General features: G+C 50.8%; 2 protein-coding genes across 16 annotated transcripts in view; one reads left to right on the top strand and one right to left on the bottom strand.

Moving 5' to 3' along the window:
* ARSG (arylsulfatase G) overlaps positions 1-25,821 on the bottom strand; it is a 71,778-nt gene that overhangs the window by 8,014 nt on the left and 37,943 nt on the right. For 12 of the 15 annotated variants that reach the window (XM_068913478.1, XM_068913472.1, XM_068913477.1 and 9 more), the window contains one exon: positions 23,365-25,380. In XM_068913478.1, the coding sequence (XP_068769579.1) occupies positions 25,049-25,380 (332 nt within the window). In that variant the 3' untranslated portion in view covers positions 23,365-25,048. Of the gene's footprint in view, positions 1-3,978; positions 4,116-7,611; positions 8,383-14,101; positions 14,239-18,979; positions 21,657-23,364; positions 25,381-25,821 lie in introns of those variants that run through there. The other 3 variants (XR_011135448.1, XR_011135449.1, XR_011135450.1) reach the window with 3 other exon arrangements.
* WIPI1 (WD repeat domain, phosphoinositide interacting 1) lies at positions 972-23,605 on the top strand. Its single transcript, XM_068913483.1, has 13 exons — positions 972-1,113; positions 2,631-2,713; positions 4,374-4,543; positions 7,954-8,050; positions 12,470-12,567; positions 13,630-13,722; positions 14,069-14,139; positions 15,054-15,161; positions 15,635-15,799; positions 16,248-16,355; positions 17,618-17,739; positions 18,382-18,482; positions 23,071-23,605. Exons 1-13 carry the CDS (start codon positions 1,043-1,045, stop codon positions 23,116-23,118), a joined length of 1,335 nt encoding a protein of 444 aa, XP_068769584.1. The 5' UTR covers positions 972-1,042; the 3' UTR covers positions 23,119-23,605.

A 25,821-nucleotide genomic window follows, 5' to 3' on the forward strand; every position in this document is an offset into this window, starting at 1 on the left:
CTAAAGCACTATTTATCTTAGGATGCCGCAATGTGAAAGAGAAGAGAAATCTCCGTGAAAGGAAGACTCTCTTGGTTTTAAGTCAGTGAGTCCTGGGTATAATCACAAGTTTTCTTTACATCATGTGTCAATACTCCGTCCATCCAGCACAGTACTTCCTTTGTCTTATTTATCGCAGGACCGTAGAACTGTTGCAGGGCAGAGACCTCTGGAGCCTCTGTCACGACCTCACACTCAGAACAGGGCCATCACCCACCGCTTTGCCTAACTGAGTGTTTAAAAACACCGAAGATGGAGATTCCCTGACCTCTTTGGACAGCCTGTTCCAGGACGGCACTACCCTCTTAGTGAAAAACCTTTTCCCTGATTTCTGACCTGCACCTCCCAAGCTGCCATCTGCAGCCGTTACCCCTTATATCGCATGGCAGCAGCGAGAAGAGATCTGTTCCATGGTCTTCGTAACTGCCGCTGGGAGAGCTGCAAGCAGCTCCTAGGTCACGTCTTGGCCTGCGCCGCAGCAGATGAGCCACGCTCGCAGCCCCGGCTGATCGCAGGGATTTACCGAGTGCTGCGAGCGCTCCCAGGGACGCCGGGGCTCTGACTCACACGGCTGATCTGGGGCCCTGCTAAGTCGGGGCTCCGCCGAGCAGGGCGTTTCGGGGGCAGGAGGGGAAAGGGGGCGCCGCGCACAGCCAGATGTGCGCCCCCCCTCCTCCCCCGCCAGATGTGCCCCAACAGCTGCCCGGGCTCGTCTGATGCAACCACAACATCACCACGTGGCCACGCACAGCTGTTCCCCGCCGCCAGCCAATAGCGACCGGCCTCGCTGGCCACGGGGGCGGGACAGCCCCGCCCTCACCGCAGCGATAGGTCGAAACGCAAGCCAATCGGGCCCCGGGGGCGGGCCCTCCGCCGGCTCGCGGGCCAATGGGCGGCGGCACCGCCCCGCCGCCGCCGCCGCCGCCGCGCAGGGCCGGGGCCGGGACCGGCGCCGCCGCGGGGGCCGGAGCGGGCCGAGCCGCCGCGCCCGCCCGCCCGCTCCATGGAGGCCGCGGCCCAGGTCCCGGGGGGGCCCGCGGCGCTCAGCTGCTTCTCCTACAACCAGGACTGCACGTAAGCGGGGCGGGGGGAGCGGCGTCGCCGCCGCCGCCGGGGCCGATCCCGCGGGGCCCCTCGGCCCGGCCGAGCCCCCACGCGAGACCGCCCCCACGGGAGGGCCGACGAGCAGGGCCCGGGCCCCCACGCGAGACCCCCACGGGAGGGCCGACGAGCAGGGCCCGGGCCCCCACGCGAGACCCCCACGGGAGGGCCGCCACCCGAGGACACCCCACGCGAGACTTGCCCCACGGACCCCCTGCCCCTTGCTGTGCTGCTGGCGGTGAGCCCGGTTCCCCCCCCCGCCGGCGGGCCCTGCCACCCCCCTCGCAGGGCTCAGCCCCGTTCTGGGGAAGAAACCAGCAATTCCCCCTTGTCCTGCAGCCAGGGGTGCCCGGCCAGCAGTGAATTCAGAGGAACCAACGTGGGGTTTTTTTTCCCCCCCCCAGCAGTTTGGGGAGCGCTCCGGAGGGCCGGAGCGGTGGCCCTCTCCGAGGGACGTGCCTGGTGGCAGCACGTTGCTGCCAGTGTCCGGCTGCTGCTTTGTCGGGGGCAGAGAAACAACGGAGCGGCCAGAGGCCCGCGTGGCCTCCTGCGCTGCCAGCAGCGCGCAGACGTGCCGCCCTCCACGACGGAGGGTTTCCTCGGAGTCTCGATCCATTGCAGCGCTGCTTAACGTGTGGTTTACCTGCTTCCAAGGGGATTGTTTAGGAGCCGTTTCCAAGCGGGACAGCACGCTCCCTGACGTAGCGAGTGGCCCATACTATCCAGCAGTCATAGCCTGCAGCCAAGATCAGCCCAGATCAGGGGGGCGAGATAAGCTCTGTGGATACCAGTGTCCTGCACCTGGAAGGCCTGTTAGGTTTGCAGGGCTGCTTTGCATTTGTTCGGTGTCTAAACAAAGAGCGCTTTGATGGGTGGCGACGTGCTGCTGACGTGAACCTGCTGGCCACAGCCACCATACGAATACTGTCCTTTGGTATTCTGGGCCAGCTGCTGACTTAAGACCTAGATGTTGCTGCTTATTATAACTGGAACTGAGCAGAGCCAGCTCTTGGCATAAGGGCATGCTGGGCTACATGCCTGTGCCTGCTGCTGTTAGCAGTGGAAGCAAAGGCTTGTGCAGCCCCCCAGAAGTTAAAGTGTCAGTGTAGATAGATCAGCTCATGCCTTAGGAAACAGCCCCCTCTAACCGTCCAGTGCAGCTCGGTCCCAAAGGTCTCATCTGCAGCCTAGCAGGTAGAAGTGTGCCCATACATTCCTACAGCAGCACAGGACCACAGGGGTCATACAAACCGATGATACTTTGCTGCCTCACAGGGATCCTCACCGTCTGTAGGCCACAGTAGCCTCAGCTGGAAAGCAGGACGGTTGGGCTTATTACCCTATCTGCTTTAGGTTGAAGGGGGACTGAAGTTGTTCCTTTGCAGATCACTGTACCAGGGAACCACCCATATCCCTTATCTGCCACAACTCTTGCTGTAACCTCGAAGCTGTAAGATCTGAACTTGCTGACTCTTGTCTTATCTTTACAGCTCCCTGGCAATTGGAACCACAAATGGATACAGGCTTTTCTCCTTAAGTTCTGTGGAGCAACTGGACCAGGTCCATGAAAGCAGTAAGTCTCCTGTTTTGCTGCAGCAGAATATTGGCTAACAGCTTTTAGCGGTACTATTGCACTTCTAATCTGTCTCAGGGGAGCTATTCTGCTTACTGTTATTGCACAGATGGCATATGGTTTTGCTGCACCGTATCAGGATAAAAACTGTGCTGGTTATTGCACCATGCACAGGGGCCTTTAGTTTGAGCTACAGCCTTGGAGAAGCTTCCTAACTCCCAGCAGTATTTTAACAGAGTTGAGCTGCGCTCTAAAGTTGTGAGACGCCTTCACTGTTCACTGCTGGTTCAGTCTGACAGCAGCCGTTTGTCCTGCTCACACAGGCCTGGTTTGCCGCATCAGAGCTAGTTCACTGCTAGCATGTTTCAGATATGCATACAGGAACCTTTAGGCCACCACATAGCCTGCAAGTTATCCAGCATCATTGAGCCCAATGTGATATTTACAAGTAAGATGTTTTTAATGGGTTTCCAATGTAAAAAAGTCATTCACAGCAGGCTTTCAGCTGCTAGCTCTGCTCAGAACAGCATGTAATGCACTTAGCCTGAGACAAGTCAGACCTTCAGACCTCACAGAGCACATACTCCGGTCTAGTTCAGGCCGTCATGAGAAGTGTTTTGGCCCAAACTTACCCCAACCAAGATATAACTCACTCCTGGGAGATGCCAGTCTCTCTCCACTGGTTATAGATGGAGCCTAGGCAACCAGGCATAAAGCTGCCTCATTTGGAGCAAAGTCCAGATTACTCTTTGCCTCACAGGCTGACTGAGCAACTGCACAGCAGCAAGCCACAGCCATATTAAAACTCTTTAGGAGTCTGGATTGCCCCCCAAGCCAGAGCAAGGACTAAAGAGAAACAGATGCCTGCTGATGACATACTCAGGCTGATGGGTTGAGACTCAGACAGTCCCACAACATAGCTGTGGCATGGTCCTTGTACCTCCGGTACAGGACAGCCCAGGCATCAGACACAGTTCACAGCTATCTGCACTAGAATTCATAGTCTCTGATGATTTAGGGATGGGCTCACCAGGACCACTGTAATGGTGCCACCTCAACACAACAAAAGTCACCCCTAGCATGGTGTCTGCAAGACATACCACATCACTCTTCACCAGAGCCAGGAGCCATGCTAGAGCTCTCTAGAAACCATGACTTCAGCAAAGAAGGATTAAATGCATCAGCCTTCCCTTTCTCTAAGGCAGCTGGGAGAAACCAGGCACCATGCAGAAGGAACAGTGAGTTACATAGAGTTTGTTCCTTACCTTGATGAGTCCTAGCTAGTTTGCTTCCTCCAGGAACATGCCTGACCAAGCAGCCCCAGGACACTTATTTCCTTTGATAAGGGTGAGCTCTTCCTCTTTATATCCTGTTCCCAAGGATTAACTACAGCTGGAGGGCCCTGCCAAGGAGAGGCAAGACAGCACTGTCAGATGGGGCTGACTTAAATTCTGCCTTCAGGGGAAAGTCCATTAACTCCTTCCTACTTTGACCTAGATGCTTTGTGCCAGATATGGGTAATTTTTAACAAAAGCAGATGTTGAACATCTTAGCACTGAGCCTTCCAGCCTGATTCCCTCCTGAGTTGTCTCACTTATCTCTGCAAACAGACCAACCATGTTCCAAGCTAAAGACTGTCTTACTGTCCTTCTGTGCCTAGATGAAATCCCAGATGTTTACATCGTGGAGCGTCTGTTCTCCAGTAGCCTCGTGGTTGTGGTCAGTCATGCCAAGCCACAGCAAATGAATGTCTACCACTTCAAGAAAGGGACAGAAATCTGCAACTATAGCTATTCCAGTAATATTTTGTCCATCCGGCTGAATCGTCAGGTAAGAGGCTAGAGAAATTGGTTAGCCAGAGTTGTCCCAGCTTGTCTCTTTGCTAGTGTTCATTTTTCACCCAGAAGAATCTAACTGGGACCCCACTGCCTAGCAGAGCAGCAAAAACCAGGGTGGGTTTGCACTGATATTGTGAACATGGAGCTGAGGGGTAGGTGCATGTTGTCTTCCACCAGCTCCGCTACAGGTGCAGTAACTTCTGACAGAGGGGAAGCATGGCTGCTAATATTACCTGCTGTAACTGTTTGCTTCAATAAAATGAGGCCGAGTCTTTGTTTTCCTAGCAGTTAAACAAAGGCTTTCTGTTGTTTGACTTCTTGCCTTTTCAGCATGCCATTTTGCTTGAAAAAAATACCTTTTCTTCTCTCTGTTGCATTCTAAGCCCTGACTTTAGGCTTCGGCCCACCTCTGCCACTTTTGTTGCAAATGAGACGGTCAAAGTTGGTAACAAAACCCAGGAGTAACTTGAACTCTGGATGAGACAAAAGGCTGCATTTCAAGTACTGCTGGCAACCTTATTTTGTTTTTAAAGATGTAGAAAACGTTCAAGCCACTTCAAGAAAGGTTTTTAAGGGGTCATTGTCTGAGCTGACAGTCTCATAGCAGCCGTGAACCTTTTTTGGAGCATTTTACATCATCTTTTCTTTGTGTCCATAATTATTTTCAAAGTATATGCCATAAGAAGCAGAGGACCTTTTACAATGAAGAAATAAGCAGTCTGTGTAATTGTATACAATCAGCCTCTCCTAGGTTAGCAACAGTGGATCCTGCAGTAAGGCTCTCCCATAAGGAAACTCTGGGTTGAGTTTCCAGTAAAGTTGTGTTTGACCAGAAGCTCAATTACTACAATATACTACAATTAAATCTGTCTTAAATTGATTTTTTTTTCCACTGAAACTTGCAATGGAACTGGCAAACATGGACTTCCTTTTAATTACAGATGGGGAGGGTACGTGCATGTGTGTTGGTGTGTGTATATATATATGTATAAAATATATATGTATATTAAAAAACTGGCAGTTTCTGTGTAGTAGCTCTAAGAGATCAATGTGGGACTAACGTAAGTTCAGGCTTTTTCCCATGTTTCCCAGAGACTGCCTGAAGACGATGCCTAGGCTCAGTCATGCCTCCGCATACCCTGGCTGCTTTTGAGCCTGGGTTCAAATCCTCGGCTGAGGTTGCCTTGCAACCATAAGAGAGACAAATCTGGAGAGATTTGAAGATGCTGCAGGATACTCAGAGTACAGTCCCCATGCGTCTCGCTCCCCAAGGCACAGTGATTTATCTTGTATCAGTGCAGCAGGCATCAGGGTGTGAGCACAGCCTTCTTCCTCGAGTACGGTACCTGCTTTTCAGCTTGGGCAGAGCTGTACTCGCACATTGCTTTGTTAAAGCAGAGAAGGCCAAATCCCATACAAGCCATAACACAGGAAAGCAGTGGCAGATAAAATACGAAGAGATCTCAAACAAACAGTTGCATGTTTTGATTTGATCTCTTTGTGGAAAATCCATGGTAGGCAAATGAAAGAATCCCTCAGTTGTTGCTGATCAATGGGAATTCTTTGTTTCCAGCTTTACATATGGTGTAAGCTAGATCATGATTTGTCTCAAAGCGGGGAAGAAGGCTGTGCTGGACCAGCAAACGACCAGCAAAAAGCTCTCCTACAACCTCCCTGGGCTTTGCTTCGCTGTGCCGAAAACCCTGCTGAATTCTTGGAGAGATTTGCTACTTTTTTCTGGCTGCATCCACACCCAGTGCATTTAAGTCCTCAGTACACAGGTCAAGTATTTAGCTTGGCTGATGTCTAAGTGAAATCTTAAAGAGAAATACTGGTGAGCAGTAGTATGTTATACAATGTACAGTGCCTTGAACAATATGTAGCTATTGCAGCACTCAGCACCCTCTCTGAGGCTCGGTCAAAAAGGAGCAAGGATAAAACCTATCCTCTTCTCAGCGTGTTTTACACTGATGTCAGCACGGGCTGTGGGACTATGTGGAAGGCAGAAGGCAAAGAATCAGCCCTCTTTAACACCCGATGGGCTTGTCCAAGCCAACTTTGCCTGTTCATCTCCCTCCCTGTCAGTCACCTTGCCCATTCCTGGATTTTGTCCCTGTTGGTGCCAGCACCTCTTGCAGTATCTCTGGCTGCTGCTTTACTGTCATCTGAAAACCTCCCTTCACGTTTTCATCAACAGCAGTGTGTTTTGCAGTTCTGGGAAAGTACGTGGTAGCTTTGCTGAAATCGGCTGTATAAATATTACTCTGACAGCCTCAGCAAGTTGAGGGCTGTTACTGTAGAAAAGGAAAAGTCTTCCTGGAAATCCAAAATGGCTCACACAGCCCCAGATGCTGTGGTTAGCAGGAATAGAAGTGGGAAAGGGTTTGATCTGAGCAGGAATGGCAGAGCAAGGCAAAGATTTTTCTAATGTGGATGTTTCAAGTTAGTAACTAAGCTCCACATTTAGATACTAAATAAGTGGCCTCATTTCTAAAGAGGTGGAGGCTTCCTGTACCTGAATTTGGATGCTTCAACTTCAGGATCCCAGAGAGAGTCTGGCCTTACATTTTTATTGGGATATTTTCAGAGTTGGGTGGGTGTTCCTGATGAGTTCAGTAGAAGAGATACAAGCACATTCACTTGGAAGTACTCTATTCATCTGCCAAGATGGTGTAAATACTAGGTGTGAAACACTTAACCCTGTTGCTGTCTCTGAACAAATGTGTCCCGGTCTGATCTCTATACGGTTCTGCTAGGCAACTCAAGGCACTTTAAGCTCAGAGAAGATGGAGTATTGCCTGTTGATACTGAATGGAAAAAGAAACATTACTTTGTTGAACAGACCCGTTAGGCTCACTAGTGGTGGGAAGCCTATCACCTAAATATTTGCCTCAAAATCAGGAAGAAGTCAGGGCAAGGGGCAAGTAATCCCATCAGTCAACATACTGACAAGAGCGGTTGGCAGCCTCTCTGCTCCCTGCTCTTTATGATCAAAAAGTAACTTGCTAGGGAAAGAAGTATAAAGAAAAGTAGGGGTATGAATAGATGATAATTACAGACCGTTTCTAGGGTATCACCCAGATGCATCTTCCTGTTCCTTGGAACGTGGTAGATCAGATCTTAGAGTAGCAGAGAAGAAGTTGAGATGTTATATCTGCTTTCAAAAACAAGACCAGATGCAGGCAGCTCTCCAAAGCAGACACATTCAAAATCCAGGGCTGTCCAGTGAGGGGGGATGTAGGAGCAGAAGAGACCACAGTTCTGTTGCTTTTCAGTGTGTCAGAAATCCCGGTTGAGTTTTTCAGGCAGCAAAGATTTGGGTGTGTGAACAATGGGACCGGCAAATAGAGGCACTGTACCCATGCTGGTGAAGTTCTGTACATGTCCCTTGTGTTCTTGCAGAGGCTGATTGTTTGCCTGGAGGAGTCAATTTACATCCATAATATTAAGGACATGAAGCTTTTGAAGACTATTCTGGATACGCCTCCAAATACAACAGGTAAGCATGGGAGACTGGGTGAAAGGGAGAGATCAGCTCCGCAGGAGCTTTGTAGAGCCACATCATTAGTGTTAGAATTTAAACCAGCCTGTGGTTTGTATGTTCTTAGTAGCACAATTGGATTAGTAGCACAGTGCTGAGGAGCCAGAAACATACATATGGGAGGCAGTCAGTCTGGCCTGTGAGAGAAGAAACGCTGTTCTGTCCAGGGCAAATGCTTCAAAGCAGAGACGGTCGGCATAGTTTGATTTCACCTCCCAAGCTCAGTCCCTTCCTGTCATCACGTGGGATGTCGATGCAGCTCTCAGTTTCCTGGGATGTGCCTCGATTCTCTGTTGAAAGAACAAAGCTCTAAGGCAGGCCAGGACCACAAGCTTCCCTCCATATATAGGACAACTTGAATATTTTCCTCCGGGGCTCCCTGCCCTTCCTTCAAAGTGCCCTGTGTCAGAGTCCCACGGCATTTTAGCTCTCTGGAAAAAGGAGTCCCGCTTCCCTGTGCTGCCAGCATGAGTCAGCAGACAGGCGCCGTAGCTTCATGCTAGGCAGTATAGCTTGACACTCCCTTCAGGCCTGTGGTTAACCCAGGTTCTCTCTTGGCTACGGGCATACACTCTTCCCCCAAGGTAGAAAGCCCCTGTGATTACCTGCGTGCTTGGAGTCAGCTCCCAAGGTGATTAGTGCTGTCAAGAGGACCTCAGGCAGAAAACGCAGCCAGGGACACCACTAATTCCACCGTGTCTCCAAGCGAGCTCTGCCAGGGAGTACCTAGGAGCCTGGGCCGCCACCTGAAATTATTCCACTTGTGTGGCAAACCCAAGGGGCAGGGCAGGTGGCTGCAGCCCAAATCCCTGCTGTACAGCATAGGGTGAATCCGGCTTTCCTGTTAATGGGAGCAAAGCTATTTTTGGCTGTGAGTAGGGAAACTTGGCTGCGTGCCTGTGGCAGCACTGCCGTATGTTGCTGTGATATCCTGGTCGCAGACCGCAGCATCTTTTCAAGGGTGGTTGTGAAGTTATTGTGCTCACGCCTGGCTTCTGAGCTTTCAAGGGACGCTGTTCCTGGATTTTCCCCTGACCTACTTCAGGTCTTAACAGATGGCCTCTTCATGTGGATTAAACATACTAAATGCTGCAGATATAATTAAAGTTTAAAACCTTCCCGAGAAAGCTCAGCAGCACAAGCAGGGATGGGGACACCCATGCCTGGAGCTGTTCTGCAGTGCAGCAGAATGATCTGGTGAGAGCTTAAAAGCACCAGCAATCAGCAGTCACTGGGACAGGCCTGGGCTGCTGTGGATCACAGGACTTCATATGTACTTAGTCTTTTAAAACGCTTTTACTGCAGCAGCTGTCATTGAAATGTGCTGAGTGACAAGTGCTGAGCTTGCCACGTGTGCTCCCTTTGTTGCTGGAACATCTGCTTTAGTCCCAAGCCTGAGCCCAAGGACGGAGAGTCCAGGAGGTCAAGGCAGTGGGGCCTTATCACTCTTTTGTCAAGCCTTTTCTGAACAGAAATCTGTGGGTGGGTGGTAGAGCGCGCAGCAAGCGTGGTCCCCAGGAAGCACTGAGTTCATGGTGTGTGCCCCGGGCGCTGTGAAGCCAGCAGTGGAGTATAGGGATTTGCTGCACACCCACTGACCAGTCGTCGTGAGATTTCTGGCAGTTACTGCTCAGGACCCAGCTCTCTGTCCGTCGTTTTCCTTCAGCTGCTTGGCAGAGCGTGGGGCTAGGCCCCAGGGGGGTGCTTACGGCAGGCAAAAGCAGCCAGCGCTGTTGTCTCAGGGCTAAGGGGGAAGTGAGGTGACCTCTTGCTCCCTTTGCACACATACACACACACATACCGTGACCAAGCGCTGGAGAAGCAATGTTTCCTGCGGTGGTGATGTGCACAGCCTTTCCAGGAAGATTGCACGTGCTCGGGGTTGTTGTCTTGGTAATGTTTGGCCAGCTTCCTGCACGCAGGAGAGGAAAATGCCCGGGGTGGGCGAGTCTTATTTTTCATGTGTGCTCAAATAAGGAGTGAATCTCGATCCTGAGAGGAAACCATGCTGCTCGGCTCTGAGGTCTCCAGCTCCAGGCAGGAAGCACACAAGCTTGTCTGATCCACTCTGCAGCCAGCGGGAGTGAAACAAGGTCCCTTGGGTAACACGGCTGAGCGGGACCGACTGCGCAGCACCGTGAACACACGAACACGGGAGCGTCTGCGGTGCAGGATGGGGGGGTGGCTCCCTTCCCCAGTAAATCCCTGCCTGAATTCCTCCAAGGAGGGCAGGACAGCTCAAGCGTGGGCCATGGCTGCAAGGTGACTCGCATCAGAGCCACGATCTGCACTGAGGAGTTCATAGTGATGCTGATGCGTGTGTCACGAGGGCACATCGCGAGGAGCTGGGAGGACAACTTTGGGAATCACATCACTGTTGCTCAGCTGCACGAGGGACAGCAGGACACCACTCTGACAGGGGCTTTTCCAGCAGGTGCTTTGTCTGTCTTTGTTTTAAGCGGGACCCCTCTCTGGTGATGGGGACTTCCAAGCTAGGGCCGGACCAGTCCGTTGCCTCAGTTCCTGTGATTCCCCCAAGCCCCAGATCCAGCAGGACCTGCTCGTGTTAGAGCAAGGACAGGCTTCTCTAATGTAGTAGGGTTTTTTTTTCCATGCTGCTTAAGCAAGTCACCTGGGACGTGGCACTCCCAGAGGTGCCATCCTGAGCAACACCAGCGCCACGGCTGCGCCCCACCTGCAGGGCCTGCTGCAGCGCGCACTGACCCTCCCCAGGGCTGCTGAGAGCCGACGAGCATCTTCAAAGGCTCCCCGTGTCCCTTGCGGGCCTTGTTCTCTGTGCGTCCCTGAGGTCAGCTCAGTACACTCGCGTTTGTGTTTTCCCCTGGCCTGGTTTTCCGTTCGCCTCTTGCAGACGGAGCGGAGGGAGAGGGTGACTCACAGCCCAGCCGGCTCAGAGCTTGCTTTGTTTAGCTCGAGCCTTCTCTAGATCCTCTGCTTGGAGCAGCGGCTTTGCTGAGCCTTCCCCCCGCGCTGCCCGGGCTGGGCGAAGACGTTCTCCCTGGAAAGGCACCCTTGCTCTTTATGAGCAAAGCTTCTGGATTATCTCTGTTTTCCTCTCCTATCCCTCCCTCTTCGGGTGCCGCTGCCTGCCTTTTAACTGCCTGCACTTGACTGCTGCCGCTCCTCTGCTCCCGGTGCGCACGGTCCCTGGCAAGGTGCAAATGCCTCTGATTGACAGGGCTTGGGTCTTGGGGGGCCCCGGCTGCTCCTGCAGCTCCCTGGCTCCGCTGCGGACTGTTTAGTTGTAAACAATGACTTCAAACAAGAGCTTCAGCTGATTCTTCCCTGCTGCTGGGCCGGGGCCAGGACAGTGTCCCGACAAGACGGGTTGCACGGCACGTGTGCGCGCACGCGCGCGCGCGTGTGTGTGTGCATACGTGCGCACGTGCGCCCATCCTGTCTGGGGGAGCGAAGCGCGGAGCCTGCCAGGGTCCCTGATAACCTTTAACCCTGCAACTGCCTCCGCACGAGGGACTACGTGGGACCCTCGGCGGGAGTCAGCCGTTCAGGTCACGTCGAACCCTTGACTCCTGTCTGAGAGGGTTGCGAGCACGTTCAAGGACACCGCTTCTGGTGCGGGCAGCAAGTGAGATCTGTTCCTGTCCACGACAGGATTCACTCGGATGGGCCTTCGGCCAAGGGCAGAAATGAGAGCTAGGAAGAGATGCTTTTTTCCTTAGGTCCCCTGGGAGACAGGTGGATGGGCCTACCTATGCCCACGGGAGAGAATTCCCCACGTGGTGGAAATGTAGCTAGGTTCAAGTTCCTCGTCTGCCAGAAACTCCCTGCACGACTACGGCATTTGTTTTGTCTCCCTCTGGCTTCCCTTGTCTTTCGGAGAAAAAGGAAACGGCGCTGCCTGGCCCCGCAGCTGCTGCACGAGCCGTGCCGGGCTCCGTAGCAGGGCCACGTCCGCGCTGCGCCGCTCCTCTGAGCCTGCTGGCCACCCGCTTACGCCCCGCTCACGTCTGGGGGTGCTGCGTCCTGGTGTGTCTGGACAGCAGTCCTGCTAGCTCCGAGACCAGGGTGTCCCTTGCTGTGCTTTGTGCACTAGTCTTGCTGTCTTAAGGGAGATGATTGCGGGGGAGAAGCCGAGGCCGACATTAAGCAGAATCTAGGCTCCATCTGAGCAGGGTCTGGGGTAGGACGTGGCTGGGGGAAGGGAGCCGTACTGTCCCATACCAGCAGGTGTCCCCACGGCCGAGGGATTGCCAGCGCGTGCCCGGCATGCTCCCAACACCGGACACTGCCCCAGAATGAGACAGCGCCTGACCCCCCACCGTGTCCGTGGCCACGTTTCTGCATTTTGTCCTCCACCAGCAAACAACCTCAGCTGCGTTCTTCTTGCCTTGCCAGGTCTGTGCGCTCTCTCGATTAACCACGCCAACTCCTACTTGGCTTATCCCGGCAGCGCGACCAGCGGAGAGATCGTGCTTTACGATGGAAATACTTTGGTAAGCGCGAAGCTCGCCCATTTGGATACCGGCAGGGACTGAAAACAAACAGAGCCACAGCAGAGCCAACGGGGCCTTTGGGAGGGATGAATAAGTATACTCCACCAAGCTGGACTACAGGGGAATCAACTGCCCGGGCCACGCACGTCCCCCATCCCCCTCGCTTGGACACCATGCCAGACAGACAACCCCTTTGAGATGAGGACATCCATTTCCCAGTACTGGATAATAAAGAAAACAGGATCCATGCCCTACAGCCTGAGAGCAGCTGCCAGGCTGAAGCAGATGGGGCTTCCTCTGGGAGCTGCAGCAGCGTATCCAGTGTGCAGGATGTGACCCAGGTGGCTTACGGAGGGTTGGAGGGTTGGAGCTGCAGCGCAGGCCCTGGGCAGCTGCTCTGCCATCCCGCAGGGTGGAAGTGAGGTTGAACCAGAGCTGATAGGGAGGGCGAGGTGTCCGCAGCCCCTCAGGAAATCTGTCCCTGGCTAGAAGCAGGGTCATGATTATCTGCTGTTTATGCCAGGGCTTTGGATTACATAACGCTGTCGCCCTGTACATGCAGTGGGAACTAGAAGAGACTAAGGATCTGCAGCAGGGGAGGAGCAGAGCACAAGGGGAAAACGCACGCTGCTGCTTTGAGAGGTACTAGCAAGGGCCTGGGCTTCCTGCAGGTATCAGGGTGGTGTTGCTGCAGCCATATTCACTGTACCGTCATGGTGTGCAGAGAGCAAACTGCATGGAGGTCAGCTCCTTCTCTGCATAGAAAAATGCTTGGCTTCAGGGTAGGTGCAGTTGCTTTCCTGCAGCCTGGTCTAGAGAGGTGGGGAGCTGAGGACTTCTGCAGCCGAAACGAGCTTTGCTTAATCACAGTGACTGTGGTAGGTGGAGACGGAGCTAAAGGCAGAGCAGAGATAAGAAACGCTGAGGGTGTTGAAGGGATACCATAACTCCCATGAACACGTACAGACAGCCCTAGATGGGTTCAAGGCAGGGAACGCCCTCCCCTTACACATTTGAGGAGCAACATGTCTCTTTACACTCACATTACCTTCTGTCCTACAGAAAACAGCCTGCACAATTCCTGCCCATGATGGGCCTCTGGCTGCTCTAACCTTCAACTCCACCGGGTCGAAGCTGGCAAGCGCTTCTGAAAAAGTGAGTGAGCGCTGCTGTGAGCAACCTCCTCGCTGCCTGCCGCTCTCCGCCCGCGGCTGGCAGTGGCGTCACCGCTAGCTCTGGTGCGTCGGCAGCCTGGTGCATGGAGAACGGGGGCTCTGAGCAGTGCATTTTTAAACAGAGCTGACCGCAGGGAGGGCCGAACGAGGGAACTCCGACTTGTAAGAGGCCAGTTTATCGGGTTCAGGTGTACCCCGGGTTCAGGTGTACCCCAGCTGACAAACAGGAGCAGTCTTTGTATGTACTGACTCTTTTTGGTGTCAGAGAAGGGGCTCTCGCTCTTTGCCTTGCTCCCATGTGATCTTCCTACTTGCATTTTCTGCAGGGCACAGTCATTCGTGTATTTTCCATTCCTGGTGGGCAAAAGCTCTACGAATTCCGGCGAGGGATGAAAAGGTCAGTTCATTCCTCCATCGGTAACAAGTACGCAGGGTGCCAGGAGCAGAAATGTAAACATAGGGACATGGCAACGTCAGATCCTGGTGGCTTTGGCATCTTTTGCAGAAAGAAAACAAGAGTGAGCATATCAAATAGAAATGTCGTTGTGCCAGACAGCCACACTGCTCCCAGCTGCCTCCGGCAAGTTTAGTGGTTCAATTCAGTGTGTCACAGAATGGGGCGGTCACAGAGAACAGAGGTAGATTCATTCCATTTGCTGTGTTCTTCTTTGTTTCTTACTTGAAATAATTAAGTCCCCAAAGTTATCGTCCTGTCTCTTGCCTTCTCAAAGGGGTTGTTTTGAAGCTACCAAGTCTTTGGGTAAGAGCCCAAATCTGAAGGTGGGGATAAGCTGCTGCTCCCATTTGGCAGACTTCCTCAAGTGCTTTCAGATTCTTTCCTGATTTTTCCCTCTCCCCCATCCCTGACCTGCCTGTGATTGTTTTTATACTCACTTCTGCTAGTTCAGAGACTGCAACAACAGAGACACCCTCACCCTGGTGAGCCTACACAGGAGGAGATGTCACATGTATCTGGACTCTCCAGTGCTTTGGATATCCTCCCTGGCCTCTGCAGTACCAGAAGGTTTAGCTGCTCTAGCAAGGCAAGCACAGAAGTTTTCTCCACAAACAGCTGTGTGAGCAAGGATGTTGCCACCTCCCTGGCTTTTCTCACTAACTCAGCTCTGCTGAAGGAAGGGATTAGGGAAATGCTAGTCAGTCAGCCTGCAACCTCAGCAGCAGCCAGGCATGGTCCTTTTCTCAGCATATGGGCTCTCCTTCCTCCTCATCTTCTTGTCTGTGAGCAAAGCCTAGCAGTTCCCATTCAGTAGTGTGCCATGATTGACCAGTCTTGCCTTTCCTTTGCCCTAGGTATGTGAACATCAGCTCTCTGGTATTCAGTATGGATTCCCAGTTCCTGTGTGCTTCAAGTAACACGGAAACTGTGCACATCTTTAAACTGGAACATCTCACTGACAGGTGAGGGGGCCCCAGGTTAACCTGCTTGCTGCCGGGGTGGCTCTGCCTCAGATATCTGCCTCTATACAGCTGGCCTCCCATTTCAGCATGTAGTCTCCATGCACAACACCAACTGCAAACCATCTCTTTTGCTTCCTGTCCTGAGGGACTCACTACTTTGAAAAGCTACACACTGCATCCCTGTTGTCGGGATGCATCCCAAGGCATGTTCTGGGCATCCCCATTACTGCCATGCAGTGGGAACCAGGAAGAGAAAGTGCACAGCAGAGATCAGCACTGCCTTGTTTTTCCTTGGTGCCAACAAATCAGCCCTTCTTGGTAGGAAGGGAAGGGTTGTTACAAGGGCGCGTGGGGGTACAGTTGTGTGCAGTTCCAAAGAAAGCCTTCAGATCAGGAACATTTCAGTTGTTCCTGATCTGTTCGGGCTAGTTGCAGTAGCCTTACTGTTGCTGCTTTGTGATCCCCAACCTCAGCCGACCAGAAGAGCCTCCAACCTGGAGTGGTTACATGGGAAAGATGTTCCAGGCCGCTACCAACTACCTCCCCGCTCAAGTATCAGGAATGATGAACCAGGATCGAGCCTTTGCCACTGTCCGCTTGAACATCTCTGGACAAAGGAACATCTGTGCCCTCTCCACGTATGTAATAACATTTGCATTCCCTCTGCCACACCAGGTGGTGGACAGACATAATTATCCACACAGAATATCACAACTGTTGTCCATCATCTTGCACCTGCAGAGCAGTACACGTGTGTGTATGTGCGTGCTTTCTGCATCTGGCCTACCTTCCACAGGCTCCCACAGATGAAAGAGTCCAGGATGGAGGTAGAGAGCAGGCTGCACTGCCCTTTCTTAAATGTCAGCACTAACTTAGGCCTGTGGATTGGGTCATTTATTGCAGCCCCTTGTGTGGACGCTCTTAGACCAAAGACTGGAAGCAGCTCTGCTGGTGGCTAGAAGTCCCTCCTTAGCAAGTAGCAGCACAACAGGGGCGGGGATGCAGAGGTTTAACCCCTTCTCCTTGCTGCAAACACTTGGCTCTATATGCAGATGTGTGCATCTGGGCTTACGCTTTTCTCATTAGGATTCAGAAACTGCCTCGATTGTTAGTGACAACATCAGATGGACATCTCTATATCTACAACCTGGACCCGCAAGATGGAGGGGAGTGCGTCTTAATTAAGAAACACAGGTAACTATACCTTGAGCGCACTGGTGCTCCAGGTACTTTTGATACAGAGGCTGATTTTTAAAAAGTAACAGAATTTTCACCTGAGAGTATAAAATGGAGCTGTAGGAGCAAGGATGTCAGAAGTGAGTTGTGATTTTAGCTGTCCAATCTGAGAGATCCCTGTGAGGCCCCTGCCAGCAGGCAGGCTCCCTGGGCTTCCTGCAGAAGAAACCACAGACATCTCAAATCCCTAGGCAGCTCTGGGACGTTTCAGCCAGAATGGGCAGAGGTGGGCAGGCTGGCTCTTACGAGGCGTCTCCTGCAACAGCCAACAGACCAACAGGGTGGCAGGAGAAGAGAGTACCTCCTCCAGGCCTGGCTGGGTGCTAGAGAGATGATTTCAGGGATGTGATCATGTGGAACAAGACTGGGAGCTTCCGTAAACAAGAACATGTGCACATGCATGCACGCACACAGGCAGGCGTGCAGTGACAAAGGGGAGTTTTCTGTGCTGCTGTTTAGTTTGTATGCAAACTCACATAGGCACGTAACCCCACATCTGGGCTACTTGGCTCCAGATGTGACGCCTTCAGGGTGGGGTGGGATGTAACATGTACTCTAAGCAGTGACGTGGCTGACAGCCAGGAAAATGCCAACAGTTTTTTACAAGCCACAAAACAAAATCACTTCAAAGCTGAGCTGTCCAGCATGCTCCGGCCTGCCTGCCTCCTTCAGACATCGCTGATGCCCATGTGCTCCTATTGTGAACTGGCAGTCTGGACCTGGCAGGCCAGCTTCCTATGTGGGTTCCTCTTTTAGCATCAGAAAGGGCCTCTTGGGTCATGAGTTAAATTACATCATAGCATATCTCTGCTCAAACTCCATCCTAAACTAGCCAGTGCTGCTTTACTTGCCTATTCCGCTCCTGTTGCAAGCCCTTTGTAGCCCCCTCCGTGGTTAGAAACACTGTTTGCCTTTGTGATCTAAAGCTTTTGTGGCCAGTCTTTTCCTTTCTATTCTCATGCCAGCATTGTCCTCTAGCTGTAGTAGCGCTTTCCCTATCTCTTCCTTTCCTTTCCCCCTGCTTTATTTGTAGAGAACAATGAGCTCCTCCTCTGCAGCACTGCTAGGGCTGCAGTTGGTGCCTGGATGCAGTGTTACAAATGGGTGATGTGTTTCAAGGTGATACGGATGCGTGTGTGTGCATCTTAACCAGCGCTGGGGGAGGAACGGACAGGATCAGAGCTAACTCTTTTTTCTGTCTCTTGTTCCTGTACAATTAGTCTGCTCGGCTCAGGAAAGATGGAGGAGAACAAAGAAAATGACCTCCAGCCTCCGTTACCTCAATCTTACGCAGCAACTGTAGCCAGACAAAGTACAGTGCCTTCAGCTTCAACCATGCCAGGTAAGTGTCAGCTCGGCCCTTCCTCAGGCAGATACACGAAAGCCTCATAGAGCAAAACAGGAAGTCCCTGAACTTCCAAGGGCCCATTGTGGCCAGAAACACACGCAATGCAGTGTGCATCGCAGGCCGGGGTAGCAGGAATCTTTGGAGCTCACGATTTGCCCCCTGCCCCTGAGAACAGGTCAGGAGTTTTCTGTTCTGCTTCCCAGCACTTCTCCTCCTCTTGTGCAGAGGCCCACTAGAAGAGCAGTAACCGCATCCAGTCTTGTTTTACAGTTTGTCAGACAGCAGCTGCTGCGAGCTGCCAGACCGGTTTCCAGGAGTTGAAATCATGGATGTAGAAGTCAGAGCTCATGACTAATCTTACAGTTTGCATACAGATGTAGGTCTTATTCTGGGATTTGTGCTTGCATTCACGGTGGGAGGAAGAATGCTTCTGCTACAGGAACAAGCCATTTCGTCTGTTCCCTAATCTATAGTGTTGGTGGAGTTATCTTTCTCTTCTGCGTTCCCCCAGCGCTCTGCCGAAAAGCCAGATAAACCAGCTCTGTGCTAAAATGCTGATAAAATGGTGTCTCCATTGTTTATTCCAGCCTCCTTCCATGTGTTTATCCTTACTGTTTTATATTTTTACTTTGGCAGGTTATTCAGAGGATGGTGGAGCCCTGCGAGGAGAGGTTATCCCAGAGCATGAGTTTGCAACTGGACCAGTGTGTCTTGATGACGAGAATGAGTTTCCTCCTGTGAGCATTCAGGATCCCTAAAACAGCAATACAACCCTCATGCTAAGAAGAAAGTATTAACCCTTGCAGAAGAGATATTGTTGCCCCCACCTTGTCCCAATTCACTGTGAAGCTTAAAATAACTAATTAAGCTATAGGGACAGTACCAGGAAGATTACACCCCCACTGAATGGCAGCTAGAGATGGGGAAAGATGACCAATCCTAGTAACTAGAGATGGATCCGAACAAACTAGCTGAATGAAGTTCAGATGCCGAATGACATTCAGATCCAGATCTGACCTTTGTGCCTTGCACATAACTTGACTGTTTTTTAGCTTTAATTTGAACAATCCCATCGTTTAGAAATAAACACTTAATATTCCCTGCACCATTTCCAGTTAGTTGTGTTAGTGTATGGGAAAGCAACCGGGACATATATGAATCTCACCGGTCTCTTTATTTCCAAGCTAACTAAAAAGGAAACTCCTTTTCCCAATACAAAGTGAAAAGCCTAACAGAGTTTGAAACCGTTTTATGATTTTTAAATGGCACTTTCTCAGTTGTCATTGGAAGGACGTATTGGCTTTTAAAAATCTAACTTAAGCCTGGCAGTGTCTCTCCTGCTCCTCTTCCTACTATACCAGCATTTATAGTGTTAAATATTTAACTCTTAAGTGGACAGAGCTTGGTTACCATGATATGACCTGGTTGTAATCAGCAGTGTCTTCATAATAGTAATGCATTAATACAGCAGCATATTGTAATGGATTTCAAGTTGTAAACTCGGCAGATTTTTGAATCCTTTCCTCTGTTTTTACACATCTTGCTGTTGGTATTTTGCCTGAAGGAGGAAGTAAAAACTTTACTGGGATCCCAGGATTTGTTCCATATGTTGAGGCTGACCTCCTCTGTAAGGCACTTTAAACTGATGCAAAGTATTACAACTAGCTCATGACTCCATTTTAAACACTACCTAAATCCAGCTTTCCAAGTCACATAAACTTTGGACTAATTCTCTTTTGTTACCTGTAGCATAACCTATTGCAAACTCGGAACAAAAGTTTTCTGTTTGTCCTGTTCCATTACCTAGGAAGGAGCTAAAATGTCTTCCCCTCTTGTCAGAGCTGCTGGCCCAGGCATCTGGCAGGAAAGTTCCTAGGAGCAGCAGGGCCAGAAAGAAATCCTTTGCTTCTTTCTATGAACCTACACTTGAACCTGTGGTCTGGGGACAAGCAAATGCCAGCAAGCAGGAATCATGCTGCTCCTGAATGAGTCTGCCTGCTGGGACTACGCAGTATAAAAGCAGCCCTAAACCCCTGCTGTACAACAGCAGGCGCTTTATTACATGGACTTTGATCTGTCAAAATCCTGTGCTGTAATTAACCTGACAGAGCAACTTAACATGTGTAACGTAGGGAGGAGGTGGTGTAGGAGGGAAGGAGCTTTCCAAAAATACTCGTTGATACGGTGGCTTAGCAATAGGAGCTTCCAGATAAAGCGTCTGCAGCTAGGACTTCACTTTTTCCCCCTCTGTTGCTGGAGGTAGCGTTTTGCATCTGGTCTCCTTGCTAGTGCAGCATTGGCTCCTGCTGTGTTCGTTCGTAAGGAGAGCTGGTCAGGATGTTTTGATGCTCTGAATTTTCACTGAACTCTGCTGTTTTCTCAGCGCTGAAACGTACGGTCTCAGTGACTTGTTCAAGAGGGGTTTCAGGGATCGGTCACTTTTGTGTGAAGGAGGGAGAGAAAACCTGACCTTATCCAACAAAAATGTTTTGACAGCATTCTCTTTTGTGGAAACATGGGAAGGATTTTGTTTGTCTTCCAGTGTGCAACAAAAAGACATTTAAAAACCTCAAAACTTGTGACAAAATGGAATATTCACCCACAGCCCATGCCGCGAGTATGGCTTTGAAGTTGGACATACTTCTGGGGAAACAGCAGCGCCTAGAACCCAGCAGTTCCTCTCCATTTTAAAACATTTTGCCTTCCCCTGACCTCAAGTGCTGGTGAGCAGGACTTCAGAGGCTCAATCGTTAATAGTAAGGAAATGCAGCTTCAGTCTAACATAAAATCTGTTGCTGATTGCAGGAAACTGCCTCTTCATTAACCAGAAGGAGGGACAGGTCAGAGAAGAGATGAAAAACCCAGGGGGGGCTTAAGTGATGTTAAAAACTGACCTGAACAAGAATTAATATGGATGTGGTTATGCTAGTATTATATGCTAGCATACTATATGCTAGTATGCTAGTACTGCTGAACAATCCTGTAGCAAGAGGTTAAACTAGTTCAATTACATATCTTGCTTGCATTGATGGGGTGGATTAAATGCTTTCAGGTCTACTAGGGTCTCTTTGGAATTGCTGTTGATCTTATGCGGAAAGTACTTAGCTGTTATTGAGATGGACGGCAGGCTAAAAGCTAACCTGAGGAAAAGGTGCTGTGCTTGAGACTTGCTGCGAGGAGCTGCATCACCCTTCCGAGTGATCAAAGCCCTCAGGAGGGGAAGCATGAACCCAGCTCCGTTTATTTGACAGTCGCTTCTGGTTTTACCCACAGTTATGGCTGCAAATGATGTGTCAGTTCCTGCTGTTCGCTGATTACTTGTCCAAGCAGTTGCCACTTTTGTACTAGTTCATCAGAGCTGCAGAAGTTGCTGGCAGTTTTGGGAGTTGCTGGGATATGCTTCGCGCCCAGCAGTGCCCTGCTGACACCAGCCTGACTGCACAACCAGCTCAGCCTTTCAGGAGCCACTCTCGTTGCCCCAAAAGATCATATTTAGAAAAGTTTTGGGGTAGCGCTATGAGGTTCTACACAAGAAAACCTGCAGGATTCAGCAAGAATGAAACGATGTGGCATATACGGACCTGAAGAATACATACCAGCAGATCTTTTAAAACTTCTGAAGATCAGTAGAAAAGGCGTTTCTTTTAGCCGATTCCTCAGTGCTTTTCCAGACGTACACCATCAATGCTTGCATTTGGCTGCACTCTTCTGCAGGCTCTGAGTCAAAGCCTCAGGAATGAAGTTGATCTGAAGGTTTCATCAGGAGAGCTGTTTCGTTAAGTCAAATAAACTATGCCTGGAACCCGAGAGGCGCTGGCTGGCTGCATGCAGCCTGGGTAGGTTTGTGCAGGTCTCATCCTGACGATCAGCATTAACCAGCAGTCGGTCACTGCGGCGCGTGAGGTTGCTCCCTGGAAGGACGGGCAGGAGCATTAGCCGAGCCGTGCCTCCAGCACCCAACGGCCTGTGCACTGCGGCCTCCCCAGCACCACGACGTCTCCATCGCAGGAGTGCGGCTGTCCGCAGGCGGCAGAGACGCTCCCCCCGATCAGTGCACCGGCGTGGGGGCTGCGCTCATCCCCGTTTGTCTAAACCACGGATTCCTAATACAAGCGACCAGCTTATCGCCCTGTCTTTGGCTGCACGTGACCTGTATTTGCTCGTGTTTCTCCTTACTGTTTGCCTGGATGGCATTTCACTTTCGGTTGTGCATCATGTGCAAACACTGATTTTTAAGTGTTTTTTCTGTTCTTTACTAGTTGGCTGTTAGGATAGGAAAGGCAAAAGGTTTTGCTGTGGAGCTCTACTAATAATCATTCTTCACAAGGGGAATGAGCAAGTTTGGCAGAATCTGTCCAGCTTCCTGTTCCTCCTGGCAACTCCTGCCGCTCTAGCTCCAACAGCCATTTGGGGCAGCTGGGGTTTGCAGGATGAAGCCCGGCTCATCACTACATTAACTGAGGTCCCTCTGGCAACGTATGATCCAGTGTCAATGTCATGATCCTCAGAACCGGGCAAGTGATGTTCCCAAAGCCCATCAAGAGAGAGATCTCGGGCAGACCTTCCTGCAGCTGAGGCTGTAGGGTCCGCATCTGTAAGGCTGCGAAATGTAGGGCACTTTTGGAAAGGCTGGAGCTGACCAAAAGGGAGACCTGTGGTTAGTGTCTGAGCAGAGGTACCCACCTAGGGTAATGCGGCAGACCCACAGCTCTGCCCAAGCTTTATCCAGAATTAGGTGTAAATCTTTCCCCAGGTCTCTATTCCTGTGGCTTGTGTTTAAAGAGGAGTAGCCAATATGAAGCATTTTCAAGTCCTTGCTGCTGCCTATTTCCTGTATGTTTCTGCTTTATTCTTTCACGAAAAGGTTTTGCTGATACTTAGGATAGGATTCCCCTCACCTAACTAAGTCTAAAATGTAGGTGTGTAACTCTTGTCGTTGCCTGGAGTGCCCAGAGAGACACAGTGATACGTGTCCTGCTCCCTTCCCCTCCAGCCACCCAGGGAGCTTAACTTTTGGGAGGACGTTAGTGAGGGGAACGAGTCCCATCTTTAGTAATCGAATTTGTGCAAGCGCGTCTGTGCTCAGCGTGATGCCAGCTAGATACAGGACACGTTTATCACCAAGCCAGATGGTTCCTGTTCTCAAGACTATAAATTTGGGGAGGGGGAAAATAAATAAACCAGCTCACAAATCTCCCTTCAAATGGAAAGTAAAACACTGCAGGACTTCCCTCCCCCTTCTCCTCCCATGTGCGTAAAACCAACTTGAAACACACCCTGTTGCTGGGAAAAAAAGTTAAGGCCGTTCTGTTTTGATTTTGGTAGATAATCTTGTGCCGTGGAGGTCAGCTGGGCAAAGCGAAGAGGTCATGATGAGAAGCAAACATCCGCGCTTAGGACAGCTGCTGGGAGGTTCTTTGGAAAAGCCAGCACTATTGAAGAATAGATTTGTGAGTCCCAAAGAAGAGAAAAAAATCCAAGGTGGGCCACTGCTTTTTACTACGGTATGTTTAACTGAATACCTGGCCCCGCTAGCCCCTTGTTTGAATTGGTGTCTGGGTGGGGTGTTCATGTACTGTATGCACATTGCTATATTTAACAAATTATATGTTAGAACCACAATGTAAATGCTAATTTAATCAGATTTGTATGTAACCAGAATTTTATATACTTGTTTTCCCCTTTTCTAATTTATGCTCTTTTATGTGTATAAATGTACTTATAGGAAGATATATTGAACTTATGTCTTTGTACAGTATATACATACTATTTTACCCAGGCAAAGTATTTTTGCAGTGATATTAGAGAAGATGCAATTTGCTATGTTTAAAGACAGAATAAAGTCACAGTCTGTCCCTGGCTGCTCGCTGCCCGTGCTCGTGCTGTTCTTTGTGGGGCCCTAAAGATGTCAGTCTTGATTAAGTTTTAGCACGTGGGAGAGTGGGTTTGGGGCCCTGGTGAAAGGAAGGCTGCTCTCAGCTGCACCTGGACCACAGCGACCTGGCCAAGTCCGCAGAGCATTGCTGCTTTCATCTGGTGCCAGGAAGGGAGGTGAGGAGGCTGCAGGCCAGACTTACTTGCAAACTGTTGGGTAGCCCCTCTAAATCTCAGCAGAGCTGCCCATAATTACAACTCCCAGTTCCCTGTTGCTCGTTTTAACACCTTGCTTTGCTTTAGACAAGCTACTTACAGACTGATCCAAGAAAAGGATCTGGTTGCCTAAATCTGAGTCCAAACTGTTTCAGAAAACCCTCATTCAGCTGCTGAGAAATCCTGGCCATTTCAGAGTTACAGCTGCACCTTTGATTTTGCCTTTGCAGCTCTGCCTGCAGCCCTGATCTGCTGGGACTCTTTAGAGGCAGACACCCTCTACTCAACTCCCCCCAAAACGCAGTTACATCATTGGTCTTTCAAAAGAGAGGTGACAGGGAAGAGTTACCGCAGTTCTGCATCTCGCACCTGTCTACCACACATTTCCAAACAGCCTTTCAAAATACCATGACTTGACTACTTGTCATCTCAGAATAATCTCTGATCTCTGCTGTGTCAGTGCAGAGCAGCCTTAGCACAAGCCAAGCATCGTGCCCAGCCAGATGCCAGGGAAGTACAGGGCAGCTGTCATTACAAGCCCAAGGCTCGCTCTCTTTCTTTTACAGATAGTTGTGGTCTTTAATACAACCTCTTTTGGAAAAACCTCACTTGGCACCCAGAGAAGCAGGTGCTTCACTTCCCAGAGCGCTCACCTTGTCCTGGCACAGAAAAGGCAGGAAATAGTCTCTCTACAACAGACTTCCAGGGTCTCAACACTAGCAACGGATGTTTGTTTAGAGTTGGGGGGCCCCTTCCTTCCCTGCCTCATGCTCCCATGGGCCCTCTCCTATAAGGTTCATTTTCTAGCATGGAAAGGCAAGATAATTTCCCAGAGAAATTCTCTCTAAAAACCAGGTATTAGAGAAGGTAGTTTTAATCCAAGTCCTGACTCTTTCTCAGCTAAGCAGCTCTACAAAAGCTTGCCTCCTTTCTGTAATTCCACATGCCCAGAACCACCAGGTACTGCAATGACCTGCTCTTCCAGCAACACAGGACAGGTCTGCCGGAGGGACACAGCTGCAGGAAAGGGGACCCTCTCCACATGCCCATACAGACACTCAACTCACCTACACTGTTTCATAGCACGGAGCAAAGGGAATCGCAGCCTCCATCCCTGTCCTCTGTGGCCAACCTGAAGCCTGGAGCCAGGCTGAACAACAGTCCCGTTAACATAGCCAGAATCAGAAACGGAGCAGCTCGAGCAATTACTTGATTAAATGCAAAGCTGCGTTGCTCCTTCTGTGCGATGGTCCAGCGAGGCTGCGTGCGACCCGTGAGCTTGGCATCGGCAGGCCACATGCTGGCTGTTGCAGCAGGGGGTCGCTGCCGGATCTTGGGAGTAATCTGCAACCGAGACATTGTCTGTTGCAATATCCTGAAGAGCTTCTGCGTAAGCCCTGCTGATTGCAGGTAACACTGCCTGATATTCTCTGCATGCCACATCCAAAGGCTCCTGCTCCTGGATATCGTGATCCAGATTGAAAATGAGTGGAGGCTGGTGATGCTCTTCTGGCCCAACGCTTCCATCGCAAGCCTTTGCCCCTCCTAGGGAGGAAACCAAGAGAAAAACACTGGAGTCCCAGGCTGGTCACCCCTGCCTAGGTACCACCTCTGGATTCCTTATCTATCTGTGACAGCCATGCCTGATACTGGGGAGACAACACTGGAGAAATGGTCTAAATGCTGTAAGTGACAGGCCCCAGGCTGGCTACACCGGCTGGCAAAGGATTGGCCCCAGGTAATTTTAACTTGAGAGGTACAGCATCAAGTCTGAGACTCCAGCTGTGATTACCACAACTCTCCAGCCAGGTTGCAGCTCAGTTTCCAAGATGACCCACTTACAAAAGGACATCTGGAGGCTGTAGAGGCAAAGGGAGGACCACAAGGCAACTCACAGGCTGAGCACACTGACAGCAGAGAAGCAAAAGAGGCCTGAGAACAGCCCAAAGGCAGCTAGTCAGATACAAAGGGAGTGAGATGAAGGTG

Source organism: Struthio camelus, chromosome 19 (genome assembly GCF_040807025.1).
Source record: "Struthio camelus isolate bStrCam1 chromosome 19, bStrCam1.hap1, whole genome shotgun sequence".
Taxonomy (NCBI): Eukaryota; Metazoa; Chordata; class Aves; order Struthioniformes; family Struthionidae; genus Struthio; species Struthio camelus.